The following is a 27779-nucleotide window of genomic DNA, read 5'->3' as shown; positions in this document are numbered from 1 at the left end:
CTCCACTACTAATCTGCACTACTCTCTTTTTAGATACTTACATCTTCATTGCGGATACCCAGCAATGTGGAATAGTGTCCTGGATAGCCTACAAACCTGAAGATGAAGAAAGAATAAAAATAAAAGGCCAAGACAGTCAGCTGCAAGGTCTTTCTTTACTAATGGCATAAACATCCTACTGTGTGCATAAAGGGAAGCCACAGAAAAAAGCTGGCAGTGATCAGAATGCCATCTGCTGTAACCAATCACAAGGCACCTTCATACAATTTGCTGCCTCAAATGGCTCAGCCAGCACAACCCTCAGACTCATAGAAAAGAGGAGTACATACAGCAATGATCCTGAAAAGCAGTAACTTCATGTGGTCCAAGCACATTACTGTACAGGGAAAGGGGAATTCCCCGCTCTCTCTCCAAGCATGTACATAAGAAGCCACAACAGTCCCTTGCTGATTTTTATTTTAATTATCTCTAAACTGTCTTTCATGCAACAATCACAAGGTGGTGTGCAAAACAACATTAAAACTTATTTACAGAATAAATAACATAGCAGCAAACATTGGGTCAAAATATCTGTGTCCAGCAAAGGCTCAAAAGAACAAATGATTTTTAGCAGACACCAAAATGCCTTCAAAGCTGGTGCTGGCCTTAATTCAATAAGAAAGCCTCCCTACTGAAAATGCACAAAAAGATCTCTGCAGGTTGCAGAACAACCATAAGGGCCTCATCTTTTTTCTTTTTCTTTCTTTTATTTTAATAAAATGTCAGTTTGGCCAGGGACAATTTGCATAATATTTAGTTTGACCCAAAGAAATCAGTCTTTCCACCATAACCTTCCAAGCTATGCCTGGATTCAGGATCCCAAGGTCACTGCAAACATCACAAACTAACATAGCTGGCACATTCAGTCTTGTGTTCACCTACAACCAGTCTGACTTTTTAATACTAACCACTGAGGATTTGCATTATAAACTATAACTACTTCATGGCAACAGGACTTCACTTTTTCTTCAATGGCTATCAATAGCAACTAATTGCAGCTAGAATTACTGCTGAATTTTGAGTTTTGCTACATCTGAGACTTAGCTGGATCAGAAGAAGCATCAGTTTGCTATTGAATTTAACTTGGATGAGGAGTAGTGGAGCAAGACCACACCTTCAAAAGAACGGCTAGAAGTCCTCACCTTCTTGAGTTCCACTCTCTTTCTGTGTGGCCTAGACCAGTGCTCTTCAACTTTGGGTCCCCATATATGTCTGGACTACAACTCCCATCATCCCTGGCCATTGACTAAGCTGGCTGGGGGTGATGGGAGTTTCAGCCCAACATCTACACCATAGAGAAATATATTTGTGTAGATTTGGTTAGGCAGTTTATAGATTTTTCTAAACACACCTGGAGACCCAGTGTTAAAAAACATTGCACAGAGCTTTTTATTGCCGGGGAAGGGAGGGAGAGAACTTAAGAGCCTGCTGAAAGAGGCCAATAGCCCATTTAGTCCAGCATCCTGTTCTCACAGTAGCCAACCAGATGCCTGCGGGAGAGTGCCATAGGTATGTGCTACAGCAAAAAAAGGTATTGTCAGAAAGCATGGCACAGCCAAGAGATAGGGCTCTCCTCATAGTTTGACCATGGTTAAATCATTCTGTTTGTGCAGGCAATAGTATGTCTGTACCCTTCTCACACTAATGAAAGCGGTCCTGTTCTCTAAATTGAATGCAGATGGGATATCATGTTATGGAAACATAATTATGGAGAAGGAGAATACAGTACAGTATTATACAAATGTGAGCATGTAGTAGGGGTATATTTCAATGGTGCAGATGAGTCTTTCAACTTTAGAGAAGCTGCTCGTCTCCAAAACAGCTTACCTGCCCTTAAAGAAAGCAATGTAGATGGGAGAGGAGTAGAAATTGATGAACTCAAAGACAAACACCTTGAAGGTGAACGCATCTTCGAACATGGTCTGTGTACGATGCATCTCTATGGCAGAAAAAACATAATAGAGTACCATGAGAATGGTGGAAACTTCCAAGCCCTCCCAGTGGTATCACAACAGGAGCATCCTTAATTCTTTAAGTGAACAAAGATGACTCAAACTCCACCCGCTACCATCTCAGTGTCACAGAATTCTAATGCACATTGTGGGTTACAAGTACCTTCTAGTTTAAATACTGTGGTTGAGATGGATGAAAAACAGCTCTTGTAGTTTCTGATTTAAGCCATTTCCACCCCTTTATTTTACATGTAGTGGTACTGTATGAAAGGAGAGTGAGGCTGTGCCCCCAGACCCACTCAAACCCTTCTCTGGATGCCTGTGAACTGAGTGCAGATGTCTGCAGAGGGTTGCCTACTAATGAGGGAAATGCTCATGCAAGCAAGATCCCAAAATTTAAGCATGAAAAATATGCAGGAAAAATAAGAGGCAGACTTTTAAACAACTATAAAGATCAGAGCAAGGCAATATTCTAAAATGTCATCCAATGGGATCATGGGAGTTGTAGGTCAAAACATCTGGAGGGCCACAGTTTGGGGATGCCTGGTCTAAACCAAGCACTAAGAAGATAATTAAAAAATCCTCTTTTGGGGATTCCAGATTCTATGCACCACCATAAAAACGTTAAGTGCCACCCACTTTAGCTGGTGCTTTTAAAAGACTATGGAAAGGCACAATTTAGTTAATATTAGGGTGAGTTAGGAAGTAAGACAGGCATAGGCAAACTCGGCCCTCCAGATGTTTTGGGACTACAACTCCCATCATCCCTGACCACTGGTCCTGTTAGCTAGGGATGATGGGAGTTGTAGTCCCAAAACATCTGGAGGGCCGAGTTTGTCTATGCCTGAAGTAAGGCTTTTGGATTTCATTAAAGATCTATTCACCTGCCCCTGCCCCCTCCCCCACAAATTCAAGCCCCGGTTTAATGTTTTGTCTTCAAGAAGCGGCACCTTCAGGTTGAGAACCTGGTTCGGTGCTTCCAGATACAGCCTACTTACCCCACTTGGTAAGAAAAAGTGCCAGTGAAGTGTAAATTTTTGATAGGATGAGGATGAAGAGCAGGTTCACCACTGAGCCAGTGAGGCTAGCGATACGAGAAGCCTAAGAGGGGGAAACAGGATAGAATGTGAAGTCCAAATGCAAACAGCACACCTAAGCTAGAGTGGTAGAGAGTCATGGAAATATCTTACCGAAGCTACAAGAAGGTATTTCCCAGACCTGGCTACAACTACGGCAATGATGGCCCGGTAAAGGATTATCGAAATCAGGAACATCACCACCACAGCAATCTGAAGACAGAACCAGGCTGAATGAGTACTAATAATAATGAGTTTGCTGTCTTATTATTGTAAGTGCGTCTGTTACTATGACTTGGGGAGGACTTTTGTTATACACCATCCCAATCTCCCCGAGAGGTGTGAGATTCAAGGGGTCCTAGGTGCTGTGTTTCCTTTTGGAAATAAGGCACAGTAGAGATTGTAATGTCTTTATGATATATGGTTTATTTACTCATATATACAACAACATTAACACCCATGAGATTATGGCTTCTCCCACAGCCACAGCAGACTTGGACTTAAGCAGACTTAATATAATGCATTTTTATGCTATGTTAACTCATATATATTCAACTAAACACACCTTTTACCTAATGAATGCATTTTTGTAAACATTGGTTGGAGAGTTGCTTTGGAAAATTCAAATAAGTACGAATTTCAAATGATGCCTGTGTTTCAGTTCTCATGCTGTTTTTGAAAGTGCAGATTTGATAGATTCACCACTAAATGTGAACTGTATCAAATTTCTCCCCTATCCCTACTCAAGATGATTCCATCCTATTTGATGCCTCCAACCTCAAACAGCAGCTCCCTCACCATCATGATGATGACCATTGATCCAGCGATGATTCTTTTGAATCGGCTCCGTGTGGGGAAATAGGGCTCCTCCACTCCAGTGATTGGATTTGTGGTTGTCATGGGTGCCATAGCAGTGAATTGGGGCCGTGGACGTTCCTACAACAGAGGAAACCTGAAGTGGGCTCTGTGTCACTGTTGGGCTTTTGTAGTATTCGAGGGCCCTCCCCCCCCCCAAAGCTAGTACCTCAATATCTTCAAAGTCTGAACAGTCCCAGCGGTATGTTAAGGTAGCATTCAGCCGCTTCCAGTATTCAAGGAATGTGACTGCCCATAAAGACATGAAGATACTGAAGAAGACAGTTCCACCATGATCAAAGAGGCGACCAGCCTGAAAAGAATAGGAAAAAAGGGAAGGAGCTGCACTTGAGCATGTGCTAAGACACTCTTAGGCTGGGACAGAGGGGCGATGAATTTTGTATCAAGGGCAAATTACAGATAGCCCAGTTTTTAAAATGCAGTTCTACCCAAATCACAAAGTACGGAGCAAGGGTGTGGCTTAAAGAAGCAAAGGGCGACAAACACGGTTCCTGCTAAAACTTTCCTGCCCACAAGTCTGTTTAAATCTCAGTCACCCACTTTAGATACATTTTACCTACATTTTAAACCTGCTTCCGTTGCATGTAGTTTGGCCCCAAAAGATAAAGGCGGAGCTAGTTGCATTATGCACTAAAAGCAAGCCCTGAATTCGAAAAGTTGTGTTACACAATGTGAAAGATTGCGTATCAGCTTAATGCTGGTGAACAAATTATGATGCTACATGAACAGAGGCTGGATAAAATTATTTTTTATGTGAAAGCTGATAGCACATAGTGTTAGGTTTCTTGAATAATCAAAGTTGCTTTTGAGCCAGTCTAATGTCAATACTGTCTAAGAAAAACAGGTACCGGTAATTTCTGTTTAATTGCTCACAGGTGTGGGCTCTACTCCATGTATATAAGGCTCTGTTGGAAAGCATTTTGTGTGGTAGTTGTGTGGGAGTATGGTGGGAGGTTTGGAGGGTTGGAATGTGGGTATGTAAAGTTTATGGGAGAGAGAGCGTTTATCTTTAGTTTAAAGTCTATTCCGAGTCAGTTTGTTTTTCTGTTAAAGAAAGCCAACCTTTTGTTTTTCTTCTGTATACTTTAAACGGTATACTGCTAGTCAGGGGTTTCATGCTAGGTTGGGAAAACTCTTTAAATTCTTGGTGGTGTATTTTAGCCAAGTCAACTTCTGTTTGCGTATTTTGTTTTTCTATAAATTCTGCGTGAAGCGTACTTTGAAGGGCCACTGGGAAACGGGGGCATATGATTTATGTTAGCACTCTTAATACCCAGTTTTCCCCAATATTATTTCGCGATACATAGATGATGTCTTGCCATGAGTCTGTGGGCAAGTACACAGGCTCAAGGCAAAGTGTGGAGGAGGCTCTCTGAACCACATGGAAGTGTAGAAAATCAAGAAATCATGGTAAATCCAATGTACTTTTCTGTGTGACCCTTTATCTGAGAACACACAACGTACTCCTAATCTAACACATGGCTTTAATGAAGTGCTGTCCCAGAGCCACAAACTGTACCTGAAACATTGGGCACACGGTGGAGAGGTTCCAATAGGGGCAGACTTTGCAGAGTGGGCACATATTGTATTTCCCCTCACTGGTACAGATCTCCTTCCTGTTGTGCAGATGGGAGTAAAAATAAAAGGGTAGAAAAAAAGCAATTAACCCACCGCATTAAAATTATTGACTCTTAGCTTCTCTTCAAAAAACACTTTGTTTTTCTGGCCTTTGGCTCTTGCTGTTCCTAAAGCCACCTTTCCCATTCTTGCAAGGATAAGTATAGCCACATTAGGTTGTTGTTGTTTAGTCGTTTAGTCGTGTCCGACTCTTCGTGACCCCATGGACCATAGCACGCCAGGCACTCCTGTCTTGCACTGCCTCCCACAGTTTGGTCAAACTCATGTTCGTAGCTTCGAGAACACTGTCCAACCATCTTGTCCTCTGTCGTCCCCTTCTCCTAGTGCCCTCAATCTTTCCCAACATCAGGGTCTTTTCCAAGGATTCTTCTCTTCTCATGAGGTGGCCAAAGTATTGGAGCCTCAGCTTCACGATCCGTCCTTCCAGGGAGCACTCAGGGCTGATTTCCTTAAGAATGGATAGGTTTGATCTTCTTGCAGTCCATGGGACTCTCAAGAGTCTCCTCCAGCACCATAATTCAAAAGCATCAATTCTTCGGCGATCAGCCTTCTTTATGGTCCAACTCTCACTTCCATACATCACTACTGGGAAAACCATAGCTTTAACTATACGGACCTTTGTCGGCAAGGTGATGTCTCTGCTTTTTAAGATGCTGTCTAGGTTTGTCATTGCTTTTCTCCCAAGAAGCAGGCGTCTTTTAATTTCGTGACTGCTGTCACCATCTGCAGTGATCAAGGAGCCCAAGAAAGTAAAATCTCTCACTGCCTCCATTTCTTCCCCTTCTATTTGCCAGGAGGTGATGGGACCAGTGGCCATGATCTTGGTTTTTTTGATGTTGAGCTTCAGACCATATTTTGCGCTCTCCTCTTTCACCCTCATTAAAAGGTTCTTTAATTCCTCCTCGCTTTCTGCCATCAAGGTTGTGTCATCTGCATATCTGAGGTTGTTGATATTTCTTCCAGCAATCTTAATTCCGGCTTGGGATTCATCTAGTCCAGCCTTTCGCATGATGAATTCTGCATATAAGTTAAATAAGCAGGGAGACAATATACAACCTTGTCGTACTCCTTTCCCAATTTTGAACCAATCAGTTGTTCCATATCCAGTTCTAACTGTAGCTTCTTGTCCCACATAGAGATTTCTCAGGAGACAGATGAGGTGATCAGGCACTCCCATTTCTTTAAGAACTTGCCATAGTTTGCTGTGGTCGACACAGTCAAAGGCTTTTGCATAGTCAATGAAGCAGAAGTAGACGTTTTTCTGGAACTCTCTAGCTTTCTCCATAATCCAGCGCATGTTTGCTATTTGGTCTCTGGTTCCTCTGCCCTTTCGAAATCCAGCTTGCACTTCTGGGAGTTCTCGGTCCACATACTGCCTAAGCCTGCCTTGTAGAATTTTAAGCATAACCTTGCTAGCGTGTGAAATGAGCGCAATTGTGCGGTAGTTGCAGCATTCTTTGGCACTGCCCTTCTTTGGAATTGGGATGTAGACTGATCTTCTCCAATCCTCTGGCCATTGCTGAGTTTTCCAAACTTGCTGGCATATTGGGTGTAGCACCTTAACAGCATCATCTTTTAAAATTTTAAACAGTTCAGCTGGAATATCATCACTTCCACTGGCCTTGTTATTAGCAATGCTTTCTAAGGCCCATTTGACTTCACTCTCCAAGATGTCTGGCACATTAGGTACCACTTAACAATAGTTGCATAGGCAAAGCCACCATTCACATTCTATTGATGTCCCCAAGGAACTTATTTCTAATGAGCAGAAATCTCTGCCACATTCTGCTCCAGATCTGTGAAAAAGTCGGGGGTTACAAAGCCAAATGACTTGTCAATGGTTTGAGAAGCAGAAAAGTGAGAAAGAAGAGAAGATATTAGAACTTACGTAGGGATGTCATCAAGCATCATAAATATGCCTATTATGAAGACTAGTGTCCCCACTACAGCTGCTGGCAAAAGCCATCCAGTGTAGAAACCTAAATGAAGAGAGGTAAAAGCATATTAGAACTGCAGAAGCGGAGCCGTTACCTACATAGGTAGTGGAGACAGCTACCTATGTCTAGCTGTTGCCCATCACCAACCTGCTTTCCAAAAAGCCAGAACCAATTTAATTCATTTTGTGGAAAGGACCCATCTTACGAAAAAGGCTTATATTTCCAAGCAGAGCAAAGTGCTAGGACTAGGGATGTGAATAGGTACATTCTGACTGCAAGAAAAGCACTGATCTATTTCCTCCATGGGCAACCTTTCTTAGTTGCATATAGCAAAAAAGCTTAGACGAATCACATTTTTAAATCACTATTCTACACTACAAACTTATATTGGTTTTATACTACCCAGTTATGCCTTTCCCCATAGAATAGTTGACAACTATATTGTTGTCAGAGATTCTAGATTTCTTCCTCCAGAGAACATAATTCCTTTAGTTCCAGGAAATGACTATAAAACCAGTTCAAGTCTGTACCGTTGAAATACCCCCAGCTCTCCATTACCAGAGTTACCCGGCTTAGGAAAATGCACATTTTTGCCAGGTTGGAGAACAGGCTAACAGTTTGTAATGACTGACATGCCCATGCCTATGGAGCAAATAGGAGGGGCAATCAATTTCAGAATAACCACAGTGGGTTCAATCTGGCACTAGAACAAGATGCTAGGGAACATAAGCAGCCTTTTACTCACCAAGCCAGGCAAAGTAGAGAGCAATCTTCTCCCCAAAGTACCTGCGGATGTGATCCAATGGCTGGTACTTATTCCACTTACTCCACTGGGCCCAGTAGTGGAAAAGAATCTGTCTCTGATTCAGCTGAATACAGGGAATCTCCTTCTGGGGGATCTTGTAGGGACCCTATTGGCAGAAGAGGTAAAGTACCCATATCAAGTACAGATTTGTTTAAAATGTGCTGTGTTTTATATTAACTTGCAGAAATTCCCTGTTAAGAGTTGAATAACGTATCTTTTTAAAGCAGAATATTCAATTGCAGCCTTCATGAATAGGTCATAATTTTAATATATATATTAAATAAAACAAAACGCTTCCTCATTTGTAACAGAGAAAGGGGGTTGCCCAATATTAAACCTATTCACTCTTTCACAGAATCGCATGAACAAAATCCAAACTGTAAGTATATTGTTTGTCTTCTGAACAATCAAGGAGATATTTAGATGGTAACTGAAATGAGTGGGTTCTGCTTACCAAAACCCAGTCAGATGCTCTACACTCAGCTAGGGATGAAGGAATCTGTCAAATTTCATTTCACTCAGTTTTTCATCTTTCCAAGCTTAAGTCCAGTTTGCCATTTTTCCACATCAATTGCGAATTTTGGTTCATGTATTGCTTTGGAAAGAACAAACTGGGTAAGCTCGCATTATGATGCAAACTGAACTGAATTTCTCCCCCCAACTATCTACAGCACAATCAGAATAATTCATGAGCTGTAAAGCCCAGGGTTCTCAAACTCTGCTACATCAAAGGCTACAAGGAAAGAATCCAGTATAGCTATTTGTTTGCATTTGGTGATGTTCCGTAACATTTGCCTAGGGCCAAAATAATTACTTTACTCTAGTTTCACTTTTCCTGTCCCATTGCAGATACCTGAAGAAGCCTAACCTTGGGTTTAATGAAGTTGTGTTTGTGAAATTACTATAGTATTGTAAAGGAGCAAAATGCCTACTTAAAAGACCTAGCTGAAGATTTAAAAGAGATCATTTGATTCTTTGCCATCTATGGTAATATGTAGGCACAACTGTTTAGCCAATATAAGCAGCAGTCTGCAGCAAAGAAGTGCACTCTAAAGTGGAGCTCATTGTATACAACTCCCACTCTAGACTTTACATAGGATTCTGTCTCCTATATACATAATTAACACATCCTGTATTCTGCTGTTTCAGGAAGATTGTATACTTGAGAGTGAACAGTTCTGTGATGTCCTTGGAGACATACATTTCCACAAAATCAGTGGCAGGGACATTACCAGGCAGAAGACATCCTGACATCTCCAGTTAAAGCAGGTATGGGGAACCTTTGGTGCTCCAGTTGTTGCTGAACTACAACTCCATCAGCCCTAGTAAGCATGGCCAATGGACAGAGCTGATGGGATTTGTAGTTCAGCAACAACTGGAGCACCAAAGGTTCCCCATACCTGCTTTAACTGGAGATGTCAGGATGTCTTCTGCCTGGTAATGTCCCTGCCACTGATTTTGTGGAAATGTATGTCTCCAAGGAACAACTGGAGGGCCAAATGTTCACCACACTTTTGAAAGGGCCAGGTAGCAGGCAATGATAGAAAAACCTTTGCCTGAGGCCACTGCCAGCCTGCTCATGTTTTCAAATCTCCCTGTTTTCTATACAGTGTCACTATGGGCTAACTAACCCATTTGAAAGTGGAATAGGAAGAGCACTTGCCAACTTACATCATGCAATGGGAATGCAGCTGTGAAGACCTCCTCATTCAGCAGCCTTTCTATTCCAACCTGCCCTGCCTTTGGGTTGCCATATGATGTGGTGGCCAGGATCTCATATAGCTGAAGGGAAGCACAAAGAGATTATTTTGACTTCTACAGTTAGCAGCTATCATCCACATTTTTTAAAAAAAAAAGTACCGTAAATTTTCAATAGTACCTCTCCACCACCATTCTGATTAACTTTTCATATTCTGCTTCCCACTTTACACATAGCTGCCAAGTACCCCGTTTTCCCCGGGAAACCCCCCGTTTTTACTTACCTTTTCCCGGTGGTCTCCCGTATCACTTCGTCTCCTGTTTTTCTCCATTATTTTCTCCTGCCCGCGGCCATTTTTTTTCTTTCCGATTTGCCCTTCTGTGGGCACCAAAAATGGCCGCTGCCGGCTTCAAAAGTCGCATCTACGCATGTCCGGAAGTGCATAGACGCGACTTCCGGTGTCGGCCATTTTTGGTGCCCATAGATGGGCGGAGCGACATCGGAAGTTGCGTCGACGCACTTCCTGACATGTGTACAAGCGACTTTCGAAGCCGGCGGCGGCCATTTTTTGTGCCCATAGAAGGGCAAAGTGACACCGGAAGTTACGTCGGCGCAACTTCCGGTGTCGCACGGCTGCTGGTCCCGGATTCTGCAGTCCGGGACTTGGAAGGTAAGCACTTTACATTTCCTTCTCTCATTATCAGGAGTCTGGCTATACTTTAATTTGGATGACAGGACTTGGTTTTTCTTTCTTTACCTTTTTTAACATAATGTCAATTCATCACAGATAAATCTACCTGCTGCGCTCAGTTAAGAAGTAGGAAAGGGAATCTTGAGACCAATGAAATGGCAATACAGGCCAAGCATTGTACAGAGAGATGAAGGGAGAAAAAGTGGCAACTAAAGAAGAAAATAGCAGATAAAAACTGAATAAGGAGAGAGAGAATAAAGGCCAGGGTGAAGAAAAAAGTGAAATGTTTGTTTGTTTGTTTGTTTGTTTCTGTGCTCAGTCAGTAACCATACTGGGTGGATATCAAAACCCATCAAGAGTGCTTATGCTGCAGTCAAGTTCCAGTTCCCATTGCATACTTCACCAGGCTTGCATTCATTTCACCATGTGGACTTGGGACTTACTATTCTGTGTCGCTGTGTGGTGTTGAAGAATGTATCATGATGTTCACTCCCAAGAAACCTTGGAGAGAAATGTTTAATAATAATAATAACAACAACAACAACAACTTACTGAAAATTCAAAGCAGAGCTTGCATAACAGGAGAGAATAATTGCTTTTAATCCCAAATAAAGTGGTACATCAGTTTTCAAACATCTCCATCGACAAACATTTTGGTTTTCGAATGCCATAAACCCGGAAGTAAATGCTTTGGTTTTCGAACATGCCTCGGAAGTCACGCGGCTTCCTCTGAGTGCAAAATCCTGAGGCCTAGCTGTTGGCTACTGAGTTTTCTGTGTTCGAACATTTCAGAACTCAAACGGATTACGTTCGAAAAGCAAGGTACCACTGTAATAGTTTTTAATCCTTAATGAATATGGAGAATACTGCATGGTCTCTAGACTATACATCTCTGATCAAAAAAAGACTAGACACATATACAGATCACCAGGAATGTCAAGAGAGGCAGCCTCAGAAATCGTAGGGCCTACCACTTCTAACACCAAGGCTGCATACATACTGAAACTTTAAAGTGCATTCACAGCAAGAAAATGGTTGTTTGTTAAAGCTTACTGGAAATTGTAACTCTGTGAGGGGTAATCTACAGTGCTCAGAATTCTTGGAGGGGAGAAATGTACTTTGAATGTGATTTAAATGTATACAGTACGTTATGTGTATGCAACCCGAGAAAAGGAGAAGTTATTGGTAAAATATGTGTGTAGTTAAAAAAACTTCTGAGACAATTAGGGCTTATTCACACTTAGCTTTTGCCACGCTCTTTCCAGGCAGAGGTCCGTGTTAGAGCCCCAAGTTTTCTCCACAAAACCCACTCTTTATACTGTAGTTGAATTGGAGCAAACGTCAATTCGGGTTTTCTGTGGATTGACGTTTGCTCCAACTGAGCTTTAAAGAGCAGATTTGTGCAAAGAAAGCCCGGAGCAGGAAAAAAGAGAGTCCAGACACAGAGCTTTAAATCTCAGAGGATACCTGGCCTAGAAAGAGCAGAGGAAAGGAAAGTGTACATAAGCCCTCAGACCCTCCAATACAGTTTGTGAGGCACTGTTGACCCTAGTTTCTTATTTATATATTAATCAGCTGCCTCATGCAACAAGTATCTAGGTGATGTATAATACAATATAAAACAAGCGTCAATATATATATATATATAACATTTTAGAGAGAGAAGGATGTCATATTGAAGAAGTTGGCATCAAGGCCCGATTCAGTTGGTCTCCCCTCCCCCACCCCCTAGGCCATCCTTTCACCAGAGGGATCCTGATTACTTCTTAATATATTTATGTTGTTCATTGTGGTTTTTAAGATTAAAGTTTAGTTTAAGGTTTACTGTAAGCAGACTCGGAAGGAGTTCTATCTTAAAAGGAAAGTATAATACTGTACATGAAAAACAAAATTTCTGTGTAACTATATTCTCTTATTGGAAAAGGGAAGGTCTCAATAAAGGCATGATATTTTTAAACTTGCAAGCGGGGTCGTGCCTAATAACATCCTTGTTCACATGGGTTTACTAAGGTACACTTGGACCCCAAAATATGACTGGTATTGTGACTTTTTTCTATCCACAAACCGCAGTCTTAACCATGTCAACTAAGAAGTCCAACCGAGTTTCATGGGGCTTACTCCCGGGTATGTGGATATAGAATTGCAACCTTAAAGCCAGTAGTAAGAGTCGGACACGACTAAATGACTAAACAACAACAAGATGTATTTCTGAAATTTTTGCCCTGTTTTTCCACATGTAGAGCCCCTGAGGTAGCTTTCCAAAAGCCATCTCCCAACATCAATAAAAGCCACAAGAAGGTGCTGCAAACTAAAGAAACACGAAAGCAGCAGATAGTGGAAAATCAAAAACAGCAAAATAAAAGCAAAATAGTGACACTTATATATAGCTGAATGTCTGCTCTAATTTGGGAAGAGGGTGGGTCAAAGAATAATTAATTCCAAATTCTTACCAGGGTAATTTATTTGCCTTGAAATGACAGGTGTAGTAATCCAAGGGAAAGTTAGGAACCTCATCATAGAGCATATTGGGAATGCCCAGCTTCACCAGCAACCTGTGAGACCAGTTAGCTGCAGCCTGAATATTGTCCACAACCTGAGGGATAAAGCAACAGATATACTTTATATGCTAAGCAGGTGCAGGGAGGGGGACACTCTTAACAGTCTGCATACAAGTCAGGGACGAAAGAGAATTAACGCAGGCAAGACCAAGCAGAAGGTGAAAGAACCTGAGGTTCTGTTAAAGCAGGGGTCGGCAACCTTTTTGGGCGCATGGGCCCATTTGCAAACCAGAGAAACTCTTGTAGGTACCACACATACACACAGAATCTATTGCTATAGATCTTGGGGGGGGGTGTCCCCTGCTAAATCCTAAGAATGAATAAATACCGTACTAGGATTTTGATTAATGGGGATATGGATTAAAACACAAACTGCAGAGCTGTGTCACACAGGGAATTCCTCAGCTGGCTTATGCAAACCAACCTGGTGGCTGTCAAGAGAACAATAGAGGGCCTTAACAATACAAGGGAACACCCCCCCCTCAGGTGTGACTAGAGACTGGGGATTTGGGAGATTGCCTGGGTAACTGCTCTGGGGGAGGGCCAGGGGTTTCTGGGAAGAAGGAGGAGGAAGAAAAACTGGGGGGGGGGGCTGCTGGCAGGCTGCTTGCACAACTGCCTCAGGGAAGCACCATACCATAAGATCAGTGCAGACTGAAGGCAGTGGGGTAGCAAGGGGGGCGATGGGGGAGGGTCGCCCCGGGTGCTACCCTGGAGGGGCGTGCCACTCGGCGCCCCCCCCCCCCACTGGGGAACTTTTTTTTTCTTTTGCATGAGATTTTTCAACTGTTCTTATATGTTCTTTCAATGCTGATTTCATATCTGAAGTTGGTTTTGTTCTATCAGCTCTAGGTTTTTTTTTGCAATTCATGTTTTTCACTTTTTGCCAGAGCCGGAGCCAGAGCCGTGTTGGGGGGTGACAAAAAAATTCCCGCACCGGGTACCACCTGGGCTTGCTATGCCTCTGACTGGAGGTGTAAATAGGTGACTAAACCATATTTCTTAAAGCCACAACAGTCTCCTCTGTGTCTTCTATCCCCCAAAGGGACATAGACCCTGTGTGTGTGCCTGGGACACCATGGGCTCTTGCCACCACTCGGCAGAGAGGGGCAGGCACCCAGTTTTTGTAACACTATTCTATTGGCTACAACAGAATGCTTCTTTCAAGCCCAGTTTCAGGGAAGAGGGGACCTGTGGGGTTTTGGTGGAGGACCAAATGACACAACCTTTCGCGTAATAAAAAACAAAAAAACGTAGAAACTAGATTCCACAAGTGGAACTCAAGCACAAGAACACACTCCCCTCCTGTGGTTTCCAGCAACTGGTTTTCAGAAGCATTGCCACCTCGAAACTTACAACCTAAGCAGAGAACAAAGTTTGACCCACTGGCATTTAAGCTCCATAACATTCTCACCTGCAAGGGAACCCTCAGCCTGAGGTCTTCAGCATAATAACAGAGCACACTCCAAGGAGCGCTCAGCAATATAAAGTGCACCAGCTTCCTTGCATTCTGGGCAATGTGCTAGAAAGAAAAAAGGAGATGGGAAGCATTAGGATCAGCCAGCTACATGGATCTAGTTACAGGTAGGTAGCCGTGTTGGTCTGCCGTAGTTGAAACAAACAAACAAACAAAATCCTTCCAGTAGCACCTTAGAGACCAACTAAGTTTGTCATTGTTATGAGCTTTCGTGTGCATGCACACTTCTTCAGATACACTGAAACAGAAGCCACCAGACCCTTATATATAGTGAGAGGGTGGGGAGGGGTACTAAGAAGGGTGGTGGGAATGGGTGATTGGCTGATACGTGTGGTAAACCTGTTGACTGTTAACGACTGCAATTGGTCTTACAGGAAAAAGCAAGGGGTGAGAGGGCTAAAGAATAGTTTTATCATGTATAATGAGATAAGAATCCAATGTCTCTATTCAGACGAGGTCTCTCCATGGTTTTAAGTTTGGTAATAAGTTGCAATTCTGCAACTTCTCTTTCCAGTCTGTAGCTATTTCATGCAGCTATTTCTCCAGCTACATGGAGTTTCCTTGCAAGACAAGTATTTTTTTACTGAGGCACTCAAGCAATCTTCTACAGCTGAGGACAATTTCCGCCCTCCCCCTTCCACTCAGGTGGGCGGGGTTTGCAGCACTGAGCGAGGCTTACCTGGAGCAGGTGCCCCCACCTGCTTGGGTTGGCCTCTGACCCACCTTCCAGCCAGGTAGGACAAAGGACACCTGGTGGTGGGTGGGTGGTGGGTGGAGTTAAGGCCAAAGAAATGAGGCTGGGCCTTGTGCCCAAGCCTCTTTGCTCTTTCTTCCTTTTAGGACAAATGTATGTGGCTGTCCCTCTGCATCATAGGGCAGCAGTTTCCAGTACAGTGGTCCCTCGGTTTAAGTACACAATTGGTCTGTACTTAACCTGAAGCATACTTAACCCGAAGCGAACTTTCCCATTGAAAGTAATGGAAAGTGGATTAATCCGTTCCAGACGGTCCACGGAGTACTTAAACTGAAGCATACTTAACCCGAAGTATGAGTGTAATTGGTTCTGGAAGTCCGTACTTAACCTGAAGCGAACTTAACCTGAAGCGAACTTTCCCATTGAAAGTAATGGAAAGTGAATTAATCCGTTCCAGACAGGTCCGCAGAGTACTTAAACTGAAAGTACTCAAACCGAAGTGTACTTAAACCGAGGTATGACTGTACTTTTATACAGCTATACTATGCTGAAATTAATCTCAACTTTTCCTTTCCCAAAAGTGAGTTTACTAGCTTTGATCCCATAAAGGTATAATCATATCCACAGTACTGAGAGACACATGCATAAACAAGTGATGCAGGAGGGGGGAAATGTCTGAAACTATGTCATTGCATTAGTGTAGTCTTCACCAATCTGGTGCCCACCAGATGTTTTAGACTACAAAAAAGGCAGGGTGTAAATAATTCCATAAAATAAATACACAAAACGCTGGTACAGTGGTGCCTCGCTTAACAAATGCCCTGCTTAACGAAAGGTTTTTTCTAGTGGAGGTTGCCTCGCTAGACGAATTCATTTTACGAAAAATTTGTCTAGCGAATCGCGGTTTCCCATAGGAATGCATTGAAATTCAATTAATGCGTTCCTATGGGCAAAAAAAAAAATTTCAAAAAAAAAAATCAATGCATTCCTATGGGATTCGCTAGACAATTTTTCGTTATAAGAAAAGACCAGTGGAACAAATTAAATTCGTCTAGCGAGGCACCACTGTATTGGGACCTCTATTTGCAGAAAGGATGGAGATTGACCCACCCGTAGTGCTATGCTTTAATTTTTAGCCTTGTGAGTAATCAAACACCGCCACAGTTTTGACCAGTAGGACTCTGTTGATGAGGGGAACTGGAGCTCAGCTTGCAGCTGGGTTTGTTTTGCCCTCCACCCTTCAGGTACAATTTTGAACAGTGGAACTTTAAAAGGGTTAAATAAGAGGAGGGCAGATACATCAGTAACAATCAAGAAAAAGCTAAAACAAGAGGTCTCTCCCACCACCCACCCCTCTACGCCCAGCACTTAACCAAAACAAAACCCACAAAATACTAGGAACAGAAGAGTCTGGTTACCTTTTCCATTCTAATCCCTTTCTTCTGGAGTTTCTTCAGAAAATTCTCTCGCCACACTCTATGTATTTCAAGCGATCTCTTCTGCCTTCGATTTGATTTCTCAGCCACATCACCTTGCCCTTCCAAATTCTGGTAATCCGATTCCCATACTAGAATAAAGTCTGAGACAAAGCACACAGACACACACACTGCAAATATCACATCAGCAGTAAGCCAAGTGGGAAGGCAATTAGTCACTCTAAACATCTGTCACATCCTAAGAATGGGGAACAGCATGGAGTGGACAAAGGGGAATCCTAGATGACTGTGGGGTGCTACAGGAAAGGTAGGAACAGACTGGGGACTCGCTCTTGCTGCACTACCTATCACATTTTCCTGTTGTCCAATTAGAGCATGTAAATGCACAAGAAAATCACTTTTTATTTGTTTGTAACTGATTTTTAAAAGAAAAGTTGTGAAGATGGATTGACATTACAAAACATTAAAAACAAATTCAGCCTTTCAATATCATATATGGTTCTATCTAAGAATAGAACAGAAAAGAGAAAATTTGGTTTTTTCCTTGCAACATCTACTTTGAGTTTGTTGAGAAAAGTAATACTTCAGTAGTTAGGAGTAGGAACTCATGCAAAACTAACTTTCCAGTCACTGTGTTCCTGAACTTTGGGGGGTTTTATATGCACTTGTTACAAAACAAAAAAATTAAAAACCTGAATACTTAAAGTTAAAATCTGCAAAAAGAATAAAACTTGCAAAACTTGTCTATAAGAGTTCTCAGAGCAATGGAAAGGAACTGAGGCAGCATTGCTTCAAGAATGACCACCTCGTAGAGGTGCAGCAATAAAACTGCTAGCACATTTTCAAAAAAGTAGGTTCTGGTATGGTTTCAAATTGGATGGGAGACTGCGTGCTCAGCTTCCTGCATTGCAGTGGGTTGCAGTAAACGACCCTCTGGTCCTTCCAACTCTACAATTCCATGATTCTATTATATCATTTCAAAAGAGAAGTCCTGCTGACATCAGAAATCTTTACCCAGCTTGTGCATTTAGTGATGAACTGTGTTCTCTTACCTATCCTGGCTGTCTCATCACTGAAGAGGTTCGCAGTGCTCTTTACAGCATGGCTTAATGGCACTTGTTTATTCCTCTGTAAACAAAATGTTAGAAATGAATGAAAAAAGTAGACCGGGGGGTCATATTTCTCGGTCCAGCAGTACTAGCTGTCTAAAGGAGATTGGAATGGTGCAATAATTGGTCAGTCCAAATCATCACCAAAATGCAAGAAGTGGGAATTTGCTGCTCCATCCTTGAATGCTGAATCTTAATCTTAATATTAATATTAAGAACCTTGGCTTAGGATACTGTGCTGTGCATGGGCTGCACACTGGTGCATGAAGCCTGATCACTCCTAATCTGTTTCACTATATCCTTCATGCAAGTGGGTAAATAATCTGGAAAGGAAAATCCTAGAATCATGGCTTGTTCTAACAAACCAAGATGGTTAGCCTGCTGTCAGCCAAGGTTTGCTGCTGGCTTATGAATCCTGGCTTGCCTAGAAGAAACAAACCACAATCCTGGATTGGGACACAACCTTAAGCTATTATAGATTGTTTGCCTGCTCACATGAAGTGGAAACAATTAGGCTGCATGCAAGGTTCATGGCTTATCATTTATGTGCTCCACTCAGTCCTCCACAACTATTACCATAACCTCAAAGAGGGTCCTGTAGCTGAATGTCCCACTTTGCAGAGTTAGAAGAGGGATTAAACAACCTATCAGTGTTGGCTCAAGCCATTGTTTCATCTGAAACAGAGCACGAAATGGCACCATCACCTGCTAGCACTTGAAAAAGTCTCCCTCCATGAGACACCAAATACTGCCTTCATCTGTTCCCCTAAATTCCACTTCCTAAAGCCACCAGCTTCACTTTGTTGCAAAGTGGGGCTGACCCAACTACCATTAGCTTTTCTCATGCCCAGTTTTACCAACTTGCACTACTACATCCAAATCTGACTATTGCCCTTCCTTCCCCAATAAGGACAAGCTAGTTTGAATAATACAGTATACAAGTCATATATAGTTGTATTCAAAGCTGTGTGCCTGAGCTGAACAGATTTCTACTCGTTCGGCAGAAATTAACTTTTTTGTCCTCCCTGCCCCCAGTGCCCCTCAAAATCTGCTCCTGAGGGTTCTGGAACTGTCACTAGAGCAGCTTTTTGTGACACACAAGGGGTTTCAAGGGGGAGAAGAGGAAGTCCCTTTGCAGGAGTGGAATCCCGCTCACATAAAGTGGGGTGTTAATCAATCTAGGTCTTGTTGTTAGAGAACAGAGGTTTCTTGTGTCAGGTCTGATACAGTCATACCGTAGCTCGGTTTAAGTACGCCTCGGTTTGAGTATTTTCAGTTTAAGTACTCCGCAGACCTGTCTGGAACGGATTAATCCACTTTCCATTGCTTTCAATGGGAAAGTTCGCTTCAGGTTAAGTACGGACTTCCGGAACCAATTACACTCCTACCTCGGGTTAAGTACGCTTCAGGTTGAGTACTCCGCGGACCGTCTGAAACGGATTAATCCACTTTCCATTACTTTCAATGGGAAAGTTCGCTTCAGGTTAAGTACGCTTCAGGTTAAGTACAGACTTCCGGAACCAATTGTGTTTGTAAACCGAGTACCACTGTATCACAACGCTGCCTGGTGGAGGGCTGGGTTGTTCTGCCTCAATACCTTTCTTCTCCCAACAGTTCAAGTGTGAGGGCAAAAACAGCTTCCTCTCCATCCCTGCTCACCTCTTCCACAATAGGGCTCTATAGAATTATACTGTTATAGAAATAGAGAGGACTCCCCTAAACCTTAGAAATTAATAAATGCTAGGGTTTGGGGTTCTTTGTGATATGAAGGGAGAATAAGAAACCCAAACCAGTCTGGCTGGCTGAGGGAAGAGCAGAGCTGCTAGCATTACAACAGAGAGCAATTGAGGGTCAACAACTCCTTGTCCCAGGTGTGACAAGAGACTGGAGAGTTGGAAGGTTGCCAGGGTAACTGCTCTGGGGGAGGGCAAGTGGCTTCCATCTTGGTGAGGGTGAAGGAAGGACTGCCTGCAATGCTCTGGGCCAGGGGTCAGCAAACTTTTTCAGCAGGGGGACGGTTCACTGTCCCTCAGACCTTGTGGGTGGCCGGACTATATATTTTTTTGGGGGGGGGGAATGAACAAATTCCTATGCCCCACAATTAACCCAGAGATGTATTTTAAAGGACACATTCTACTCATGTAAAAACACGCTGATTCCCAGACCGTCCGCGGGCCGGATTTAGAAGGCGATTGGGCCAGATACAGCCCCCCTGGGTCTTAGTTTGCCTGCCCATGCTGTAAGATCTGGACCCCCTCCATACAGATGGAAGGTATAAATAGACGAATAAACCCTATTTCTTAAAGCACGGCAGCCTCCGCCGTATCTTCTGTTCTCTGAAAAGACACAGACTCTGTATGTGTGCCTGTGACCCCATGCGCACTGGCCACTGCTTAGCAGAGAGGGGGCAGGCGCCGGGCTTTTGTAACAATACTCTCTAGAACAGTGGTTCTTCAAGGGTGTTGTGCACCACACTGGTGTGGCAGGAGAGGGTGGCAAGTGTGGCAGGAAGATTCAGAGGCAATCAAAAAAATATTTAAACATATCCTATAGGATAGGATCAAAATATTTTTATTTTTATTTGCGGGATATAGATCTTTAAAAAATCAAGCACTGCTAGGGGTTGTTTCTTTTTGTTTTCCAATGTATCTCTTATCACTTTAAAAATGTGGTGTGAGCAAATTTTTATTATGAAAGTGTGGCCCAGAGAAAAAAGTTTGAGAATCCCTGCTCTAGAAGATGTGCCTCTAACTTTAAAGCATTTGGTTTTCAGAGCCTTTCTGTCTGGCCCTTTGAACTTTCCCCAAGTCTCTCTTTCTTTCCAGGCCACGTTTCTCACTGGCCCTGGAAGATAGGATGGTGTGTGTGTGTGTGTGTGTGTGTGTGTGTGTGTGTGTGTGTGTGTAGAAGGAACCTCTGATTTTTGTGTGGCTGGAACGTAGTCTACTGTACAAAGGACAAGAGGCATTATCAGAGTCCAAGGACAACTTTACGATGAGGCAAAAACACTCAAGGTGAGGGGTGAGTCCTGAATCCTGGGAAGAGGGGGTATGGGTGGAGATGAGGTTTGGCACATCTCCTGAAGGCCAATCAGAGAGGATTATAGGGCTGATTTTGGCCCCAGGCCTGAGTTTTCCCACCCCTGCCTAGAGAATATGTGCATGCACAAGCGTATGCCCAAGCAGCCAGTTCTTCCTCAACTCTAAAAAAGACAAGTAATCTTTTCTTTGGTTAAACTCATGTTGACCAAACTGCGGGAGGCAGTGGAAGACAGGAGTGCCTGGCATGCTCTGGTCCATGGGGTCATGAAGAGTCTGACACGACTAAACAACTAAACAACAACAAATCTTTTCTTACCCGTGGGACCTCAGGATAACTCATGGGTTGCCTCCCACCCTTGGCATCATCTATATTCTGCCCATAGTTATCAGCAAAGCTTTCATAAGTGGTGTGCTTTGAGACCTTCTCGGGGCCCAAGGTGATGAATTCATATATGTAGTCCTCCGTGGTCTGTAAGCTCCCATAACCGGCCTCCTGGAAATTCTGCTCATCTGTGATCAGATTGTCATCCTCTTTGGTCTTTCTCTGCTGCATCTTTATTTTTCATGCCACCATCAAGCCGTCTAGGAGGAATTGAGCCAACAATTGAGTGTGCAGGAACGCACAAAAGAGTCTAAGCATGAGTGCTGAAAGGAGAAAATTTCCCACCCACCCCCTTCTCCTCAGGAAGACAGCTTGAATGCAACCACTACTGCTGGCAATCTGCTCCCTGTCTAACCAGTCCAGCTGCTTACAAAGGCAGCAGAACATCCTGGTGAAGTCATATGGGAAAAGGGGAGGGAGAGTATGGTAAGCACACGTGGCCACAACTCCAGTTGGAGGACTGCCCTGCAAGAAAAGCAGGTGGACGCAGCTTCTTCAAGTCACGGCTGAAAATAGCCAGTGTTGTCAAAGCCGTCTCAGACACCCGTTCACTTGCTTAAAGCTTCCACCTTTTAGGAATGCAACCTGAGTGGCCAGAAAGAAGGAAATGGCTCGGTGTAGTTCACTGCCAGAATAGTCAACGCCACACCAGATGTACTGAAGCAACCTGCTAAGCGGCAGAACTGACATTTCCTTTTGCTAGGCAAACAATGGAAATACCTATGGATTTGACTTTCAAATGTTGGGGAGCAGGCCCAAAGGCAGTTTGAAGGGCTTTTCCTACGAGGAATTTTAACCCTTATGTGCACTCACTGACACTCGCATTCTAATTTGAGCCACAACTTTTAAACACTTAGACTTGGATCCTAAGAAAAGATCCTAAGAAAAGTTGACTTAATGGAAGGAGAGCTGAGAAAGGCCTCTCTAGCTAGTCAAACCCCTTAATGTAGCCTCTTGTTCCTCCAGCCAGTTATGAACCAGAGTTCATAGGCCAGAGTTATGAACATGCACATGGGGATAGCTCTCCCATCTGGTTATTTGTTTGTTAGTTTGCATATACTGCCCAATATCCTGCAATTCTAAACTTGTAGGAGCATAGGAGATAAATGAGATTAGATGAAAGGAACTATGTCTGTCTATCTGAGCTATGGCTGGTCCCAGAACTCCCTTTGGTCTCTAAAATTTTCTCCTCAGACATTGTCATGAGGGACTTGGGGTGGGGTTGGGGAAATTAAAAAAGGGAAAGGCTGCCTTTTAACCACAGAAGCCCTCACAGGATGCCTCTGCTGAGATTACAAACTTCTTCTCTATAATTTTAGAATACAGTGGTACCTCGGGTTACAAACGCTTCGGGTTACAAACTCCGCTGCTCCTGGTTACGAACTTTGCCCCAGGTTGAGAACGGAAATTGCGTGCCGGAAGCGGGAGGCCCCATTAGCTAAAGTGGTGCCTCAGGTTAAGAACGGTTTTGGGTTAAGAACGGACCTCCGGAAAAAATTAAGTTCGTAATCCAAGGTACCACTGTACTACCGGTATGTATGTTCCTATACGTATTAAAAAGGCTATTGTCATGCTGCAAATTGTGTGACCACCAGGAGGTGTCCATGCCAACTCTAGCATGATAACAGAATGGTAGGCAAGCGAGCAAGCAGTTTGGGCTCAGGTGAGCTGTTTGGTGGAGGGGGAGAGGCGCTTCACAGAGAGGTTTGCCAAAGCTATGAGGGAAGGGTCAAGCTGAGAGAGGATAGGCAAGGGAGTAGTTGAGGTGTAAAGGAAGGAGTGCTCGCTTGTTTGCCACTCCAGAGACTCCCATTGCTTGCTGCGCTAAATGCTGTGCCCTTCAAAAAGGAAGGTGCAGGGGGGTATGGAGCTTGTTGGATCAATGGCTTAGCTTGTGCTTAGCCACATATCTATCTCTCTTGTGCGCCTGCTGCACCATGTACCGGTAATTAATCTGTGCTTTGCCTCTGTACCGATCTGATTTATGCATTGAAGACTTTGGCAGAAACTGAACTGGGAGCTTGAGTTCTTTGTCCGGCAGGGAGGGCCAGGACAAGGGGTGTAAAACTCTCTTCTTGAACTGCCCTGGTGCATATCCAATATAATGAGTGATACCCAGCAGCAAGACCATGCAAGACTATTTTACAAAAAAAAAAAAAAATTCTTCCAGCAGCACCTTAAGAGACCAACCTGTAACTGGACTATTTTATGTAACTAAAATGTTGAATATATCTTTTCAAAACAACAACAGACATGCAGATTTTGTGCTTGAGCTCTTTTACACCTTGGCTTTGAAATTCAAATCAAGGGTCAGAATTAGAAACATAGGAAGTGAAAGCAAACGTCACCCATAATGACAGCTTCCCGAATTTGCCAGTTGGCAGCTCAGCTGGGGTTGTGTAACTATGCTAAATGAGCAGTATAAACCTGTCTGACCAGAAATGATTCAGGAAAAGGACAAGAGGCTAGTTGTGGTTATTGGCTCTATTACTTCAGTTTGTGTGTTGACTGGAGGGTGAAATTAGAAACAAAACGTTAATTTCTAAGGGAAAAAAGCCACATTCACCGCATGGTGAATTGATAGCAAACCTGAACTAATTAATGGCTTTCAACCATTTGGAAAAAACTTCCTAAATGGGCTTCAAATTCTAAACTAGGCTTCCTAATTATGGAATCCTGCACCAATGTCTCCATCTTTTTCCCCACAACTGATGCAAACCATTTGAATATAAATAACTGAAGATTGTCTTGGGGGCAGTATCCAATTTCTCTTTGGAAATTTGTTTTTAACTGTTTTATTTATTTAACTGTTTTATTTATTGCTGTTGTACAACAAGATGGTATTTGGTAGCGTTTAACAGTATTATTATTATTATTATTATTATTATTATTATTATTATTAATTTATTGAATATATATGCCGCCCTACACCTAGAGGTCTCAGGGCAGTTCACATAAAAATATCACAGTATATAAAATAAAAACAAAAACAATAACCCAATAATTCCCCACCACCACCAAAAAAGAGCCACATTTTAAAAGGGTATGGGATGTTGATCAGGTCAACCAAAGGCCTGGTTAAAAAGGAACATTTTTGCCTGGTGCCTAAAGGTGTATAATGAAGGCTTCCAGCGAACTTCCTTGGAGGGAGCATTCCACAGACAGGGAGCCACTGCAGAGAAGGCCCATTCTCATGTTGCTACCCTCCGGACCTCTCGAGGGTATCTCGAAGATGATCTCAGGGTCCAGGTAGGTTTAGAAATATCCCATATAAATTAATAAAGTAGGTATTTTTTTTCTCACTTCTCTGGAGCAGGACTGCAATCCTGCTCACTTGCAACCAGTTCTCTGGGCTCCTGATGCTTTGGTACTCCATTGGCTCCAACCAGCAATGCCAGGGATGTTTGGAGTTGTCATCCACCAACATATGGAGGGCTACAGGTTAGCCATATCTACCATACACAGTTTCCTGGGATTGTACTGCATAGGAACTAGCGATGGGATGCATCTCTCTGATGTAGACGTCCACTAGTGCAAGTGGGGGAAAGGCCATCGCCGAGTGGTAGAATACGTGCTTTCTACGCAGAAGGTTCCCAGGTTCAATCCCAGCATCTCCAGATAGGGCTGGGAAATACCCCCGTCTGAAACCCTGGAGAACTAGTGCCAGTACAATCAGACTCCATGATGAAATCCAGAGAAACGTGAGAGATGTCCTGCAGCAAGACTTTCTCTCTCCCATTTCCCACCACCAGGAAATATGCTCAGCCCAATGCCAAAGGGACCCGAGAAAGAAATAAAGCAGCACCCTACCACTGCAATACATAAAAGCCCTTCTGTTTCCCAGCTAACACACCAGGGGGACTTGCACCCCAGCAGTTTCTTTCAGTGGTGGCTACACGTTCAAAGTTGGGCTGACCTGTGATTTGAGTTTCTGGAAGGATTTCTTCCTCCATCCTAGGCAGATTAGGTTAGTGAGTTTGAGGTTTTACTCTGCAGTTTGTGGCATTGCTTGCTTGCTTGCTTGCTTGGGGTTTTAGTGCAGGGGTCGCCAATGTGGTGCCCAGCAGATGTTGTAGGGCGACAACACCCACCAGCCCACTACAATGGCACAATGATGGGAGCCATAGTCCAATACCTGGAGAGCTCACACTGGCTACCTGTTTTAGTGGATGGAGTTGAACCAACACCTCATTAGACAGATGCAGCTATTGTAAAGAAGCTACCTGCTGCACTCCAGTTGTTTCAGACTGTGGATGGAGTCAAATTCTATAAGGCAAGGAATCTAGGCAGGAGACTGACTTAGGCTTGACTGGAGCTGAGCTTCCCATTTCAGCTGGGGTGAATGCAAGGTGGGAGGGACTTTGAAAGTGGTCATGGCATGGCAATCAAAGTTCAAAGACCTGTAATGTGATTCCCAAACACCCCTGGTGCCCAAACACTACTTTGCATTGTTTTCCAATTTATATGCAGAAAGGTTTGCTTGTAAAATACCTGGTAATGTTGATGAAGTTACTGTGTCCATACTCTCCCTCCCTCTGCTGAGTTGCTATCAGATAGTGGCTCCATTGCACGGATCCCGTGAGATTCCAAGGAAATACAAAGGATGCTAAACGTACTGTTATTCTCCTCCTCCTCCTCCTCCTCCTGGTCTTTCTTCCCTTGAGTTTTGAAGTTAGTAAAATACCACTGCTCTACTTTTCCACTCTGTTGCTGTTCACCATCCACTCCAAGAGATTCCTGCTTTGGTAAATACCTGGGTGTATGCATAAGGCGGAGGAATCTGAAACTTGCAGGCAGGTTCCCAAGACCGTTCCTGTTTAATAATTTTACCAGACCTTGCCTTTGTTTGGTAAGAGGGTGTGGATCTGTAGAACTGAGCATAAACGTAAGCAGCCACGTTTTATTAGGTTTTCCTTATGGCAAATAGATATATAGAAAAGGTGCATATAACAAAAAAGAGAAATAGCTTTAGCATGTCAAGTGAGTCTTTGTCTGACCAATGGGAAGGAAGGTGAGGTGGGAAGAAAAAAAGAGAGGAGGGACTACTGCTCATTCTCTAGATCCATTGGATGCCGCCCATTTCCTAATAAGAGCCCTACTGGATGCAAATAAAGGCCTCTAGTCCAGCATCCTGTTCCCTACAGTGGCTAACCAGTTACCTATGGGAAGTCGCCAAGCTGGACATAGGCACAATAGGCCTCTCTTCTGCAGTCATTTCCCAGCAAATAGTATTCAGAGGCAAACCGTCTCCCATAGGAGAGGTAGAACACACTCCTCATGACTAGTAACCATTGATAGCCTTTTCCTCCATTAGCTGCGGTGGAGGGCAGCCGTAGTCCAAAGCATTTGAAGGGCTCCAGGTTGGGGAGGGCCTAGACAACAATCTGTCCTACAGAGACTTGTTAAAACCTCACCTGCTGCTGCTGACTTGAGAGTTCTGAAGCCGTCACCTATGAGATCATAATTGGAGAGTGATGGGAAGCTTGGCATTCAGCAGCTCTGAAACCAACAAACCTAACTAACGTCTAAGCTCAGTATTCGGACAACTGGAAAACCTTCAGACAACTGGGGAAAAACACAGGCAAGGAAAGGACCAGGAAAACCAGAGTACTTAATTTTACAGGATATGCATTCCTCACACCTACAGGTACCCAGGGATCAATCAAGATGGGTAACATTTAGGCCCAAGTCATACACATAGTGGACCATCACCTTTTTTCACGTCTACCTTAAACTCTACATTTCTATAGGTTCCATTTCTCTGTGGTGTGTGTCCCCAACTGAACCAACATTTTATTTCCAAGATAAACTTGAAGGGTATTAACATTAACACTGCCCCCCCCCCCCAGTTTGTCTTCTTTCCTCTAGATGCCAGCTGTTCCATTGGCTGTTCTTCAGCTTTCTGATTCCTTTTCGTGACTACTGCATACTGCTGCAGGGGTGCAACAGAGAGGTCAATTTAGAAATCACTTCAACGTGCAAAGAAAACTCTTAGGTAGCCGATCAATAAAGATTGCAATGTCCGTGATGCCAAGTTCTCAGGAGTGAAATCTCTTTACTCAAGGCCAGTATAGCACCGCACATTACTCTGCTCAGCTGGATCGGAATTGCTTTCCTGAAGAAAAGTTCGGCACTCTGCAGGAGAGCCATGGGATAAGTTGAATACAGAGTTGCACTAGGGCCAAGAAGACCCAGGTTCAATTCACTGTTCAGCCATATCGTTACTATGTACTGCCCTCAGTTCTTTGGAGAATATTGGGCTGCAAAGACGATTTCAAACCAATATATTCTGACTATTTGCCGAGGGCCCTCTCAAGAGTTGCTGAAAGATAACTTTACAATGTGGTGCCTTCCAGGATACTTGTTCAA

The 27779-nt window shown here is 43.4% G+C and overlaps 1 protein-coding gene across 1 annotated transcript in view; it reads right to left on the bottom strand.

Moving 5' to 3' along the window:
• The window catches only part of ANO7 (anoctamin 7), a 37877-nt gene extending 10661 nt beyond the window's left edge, over nucleotides 1-27216 (bottom strand). Inside the window, exons 1-17 of the mRNA XM_035133379.2 lie at nucleotides 25902-27216; nucleotides 21345-21610; nucleotides 17931-18006; nucleotides 16861-17021; nucleotides 14686-14793; nucleotides 13164-13306; nucleotides 11157-11214; nucleotides 9995-10105; nucleotides 8264-8429; nucleotides 7470-7560; nucleotides 5463-5559; nucleotides 4092-4235; nucleotides 3866-4003; nucleotides 3182-3280; nucleotides 2990-3092; nucleotides 1867-1978; nucleotides 42-96 (exon numbers count right to left, since the gene is read on the bottom strand). Coding sequence (XP_034989270.1) covers nucleotides 42-96; nucleotides 1867-1978; nucleotides 2990-3092; nucleotides 3182-3280; nucleotides 3866-4003; nucleotides 4092-4235; nucleotides 5463-5559; nucleotides 7470-7560; nucleotides 8264-8429; nucleotides 9995-10105; nucleotides 11157-11214; nucleotides 13164-13306; nucleotides 14686-14793; nucleotides 16861-17021; nucleotides 17931-18006; nucleotides 21345-21581 — 1899 coding nt within the window. The 5' untranslated portion in view covers nucleotides 21582-21610; nucleotides 25902-27216. The remainder of the gene's footprint in view (nucleotides 1-41; nucleotides 97-1866; nucleotides 1979-2989; nucleotides 3093-3181; nucleotides 3281-3865; nucleotides 4004-4091; nucleotides 4236-5462; nucleotides 5560-7469; nucleotides 7561-8263; nucleotides 8430-9994; nucleotides 10106-11156; nucleotides 11215-13163; nucleotides 13307-14685; nucleotides 14794-16860; nucleotides 17022-17930; nucleotides 18007-21344; nucleotides 21611-25901) is intronic.
• Between the last annotated feature and the right edge of the window lie 563 nt (nucleotides 27217-27779).

Source organism: Zootoca vivipara, chromosome 5 (genome assembly GCF_963506605.1).
Source record: "Zootoca vivipara chromosome 5, rZooViv1.1, whole genome shotgun sequence".
Classification (NCBI taxonomy): Eukaryota; Metazoa; Chordata; class Lepidosauria; order Squamata; family Lacertidae; genus Zootoca; species Zootoca vivipara.
The sequence above is the reverse complement of the archived record's forward strand: the minus strand, read 5'-3'. Positions and strand labels throughout refer to the sequence as shown.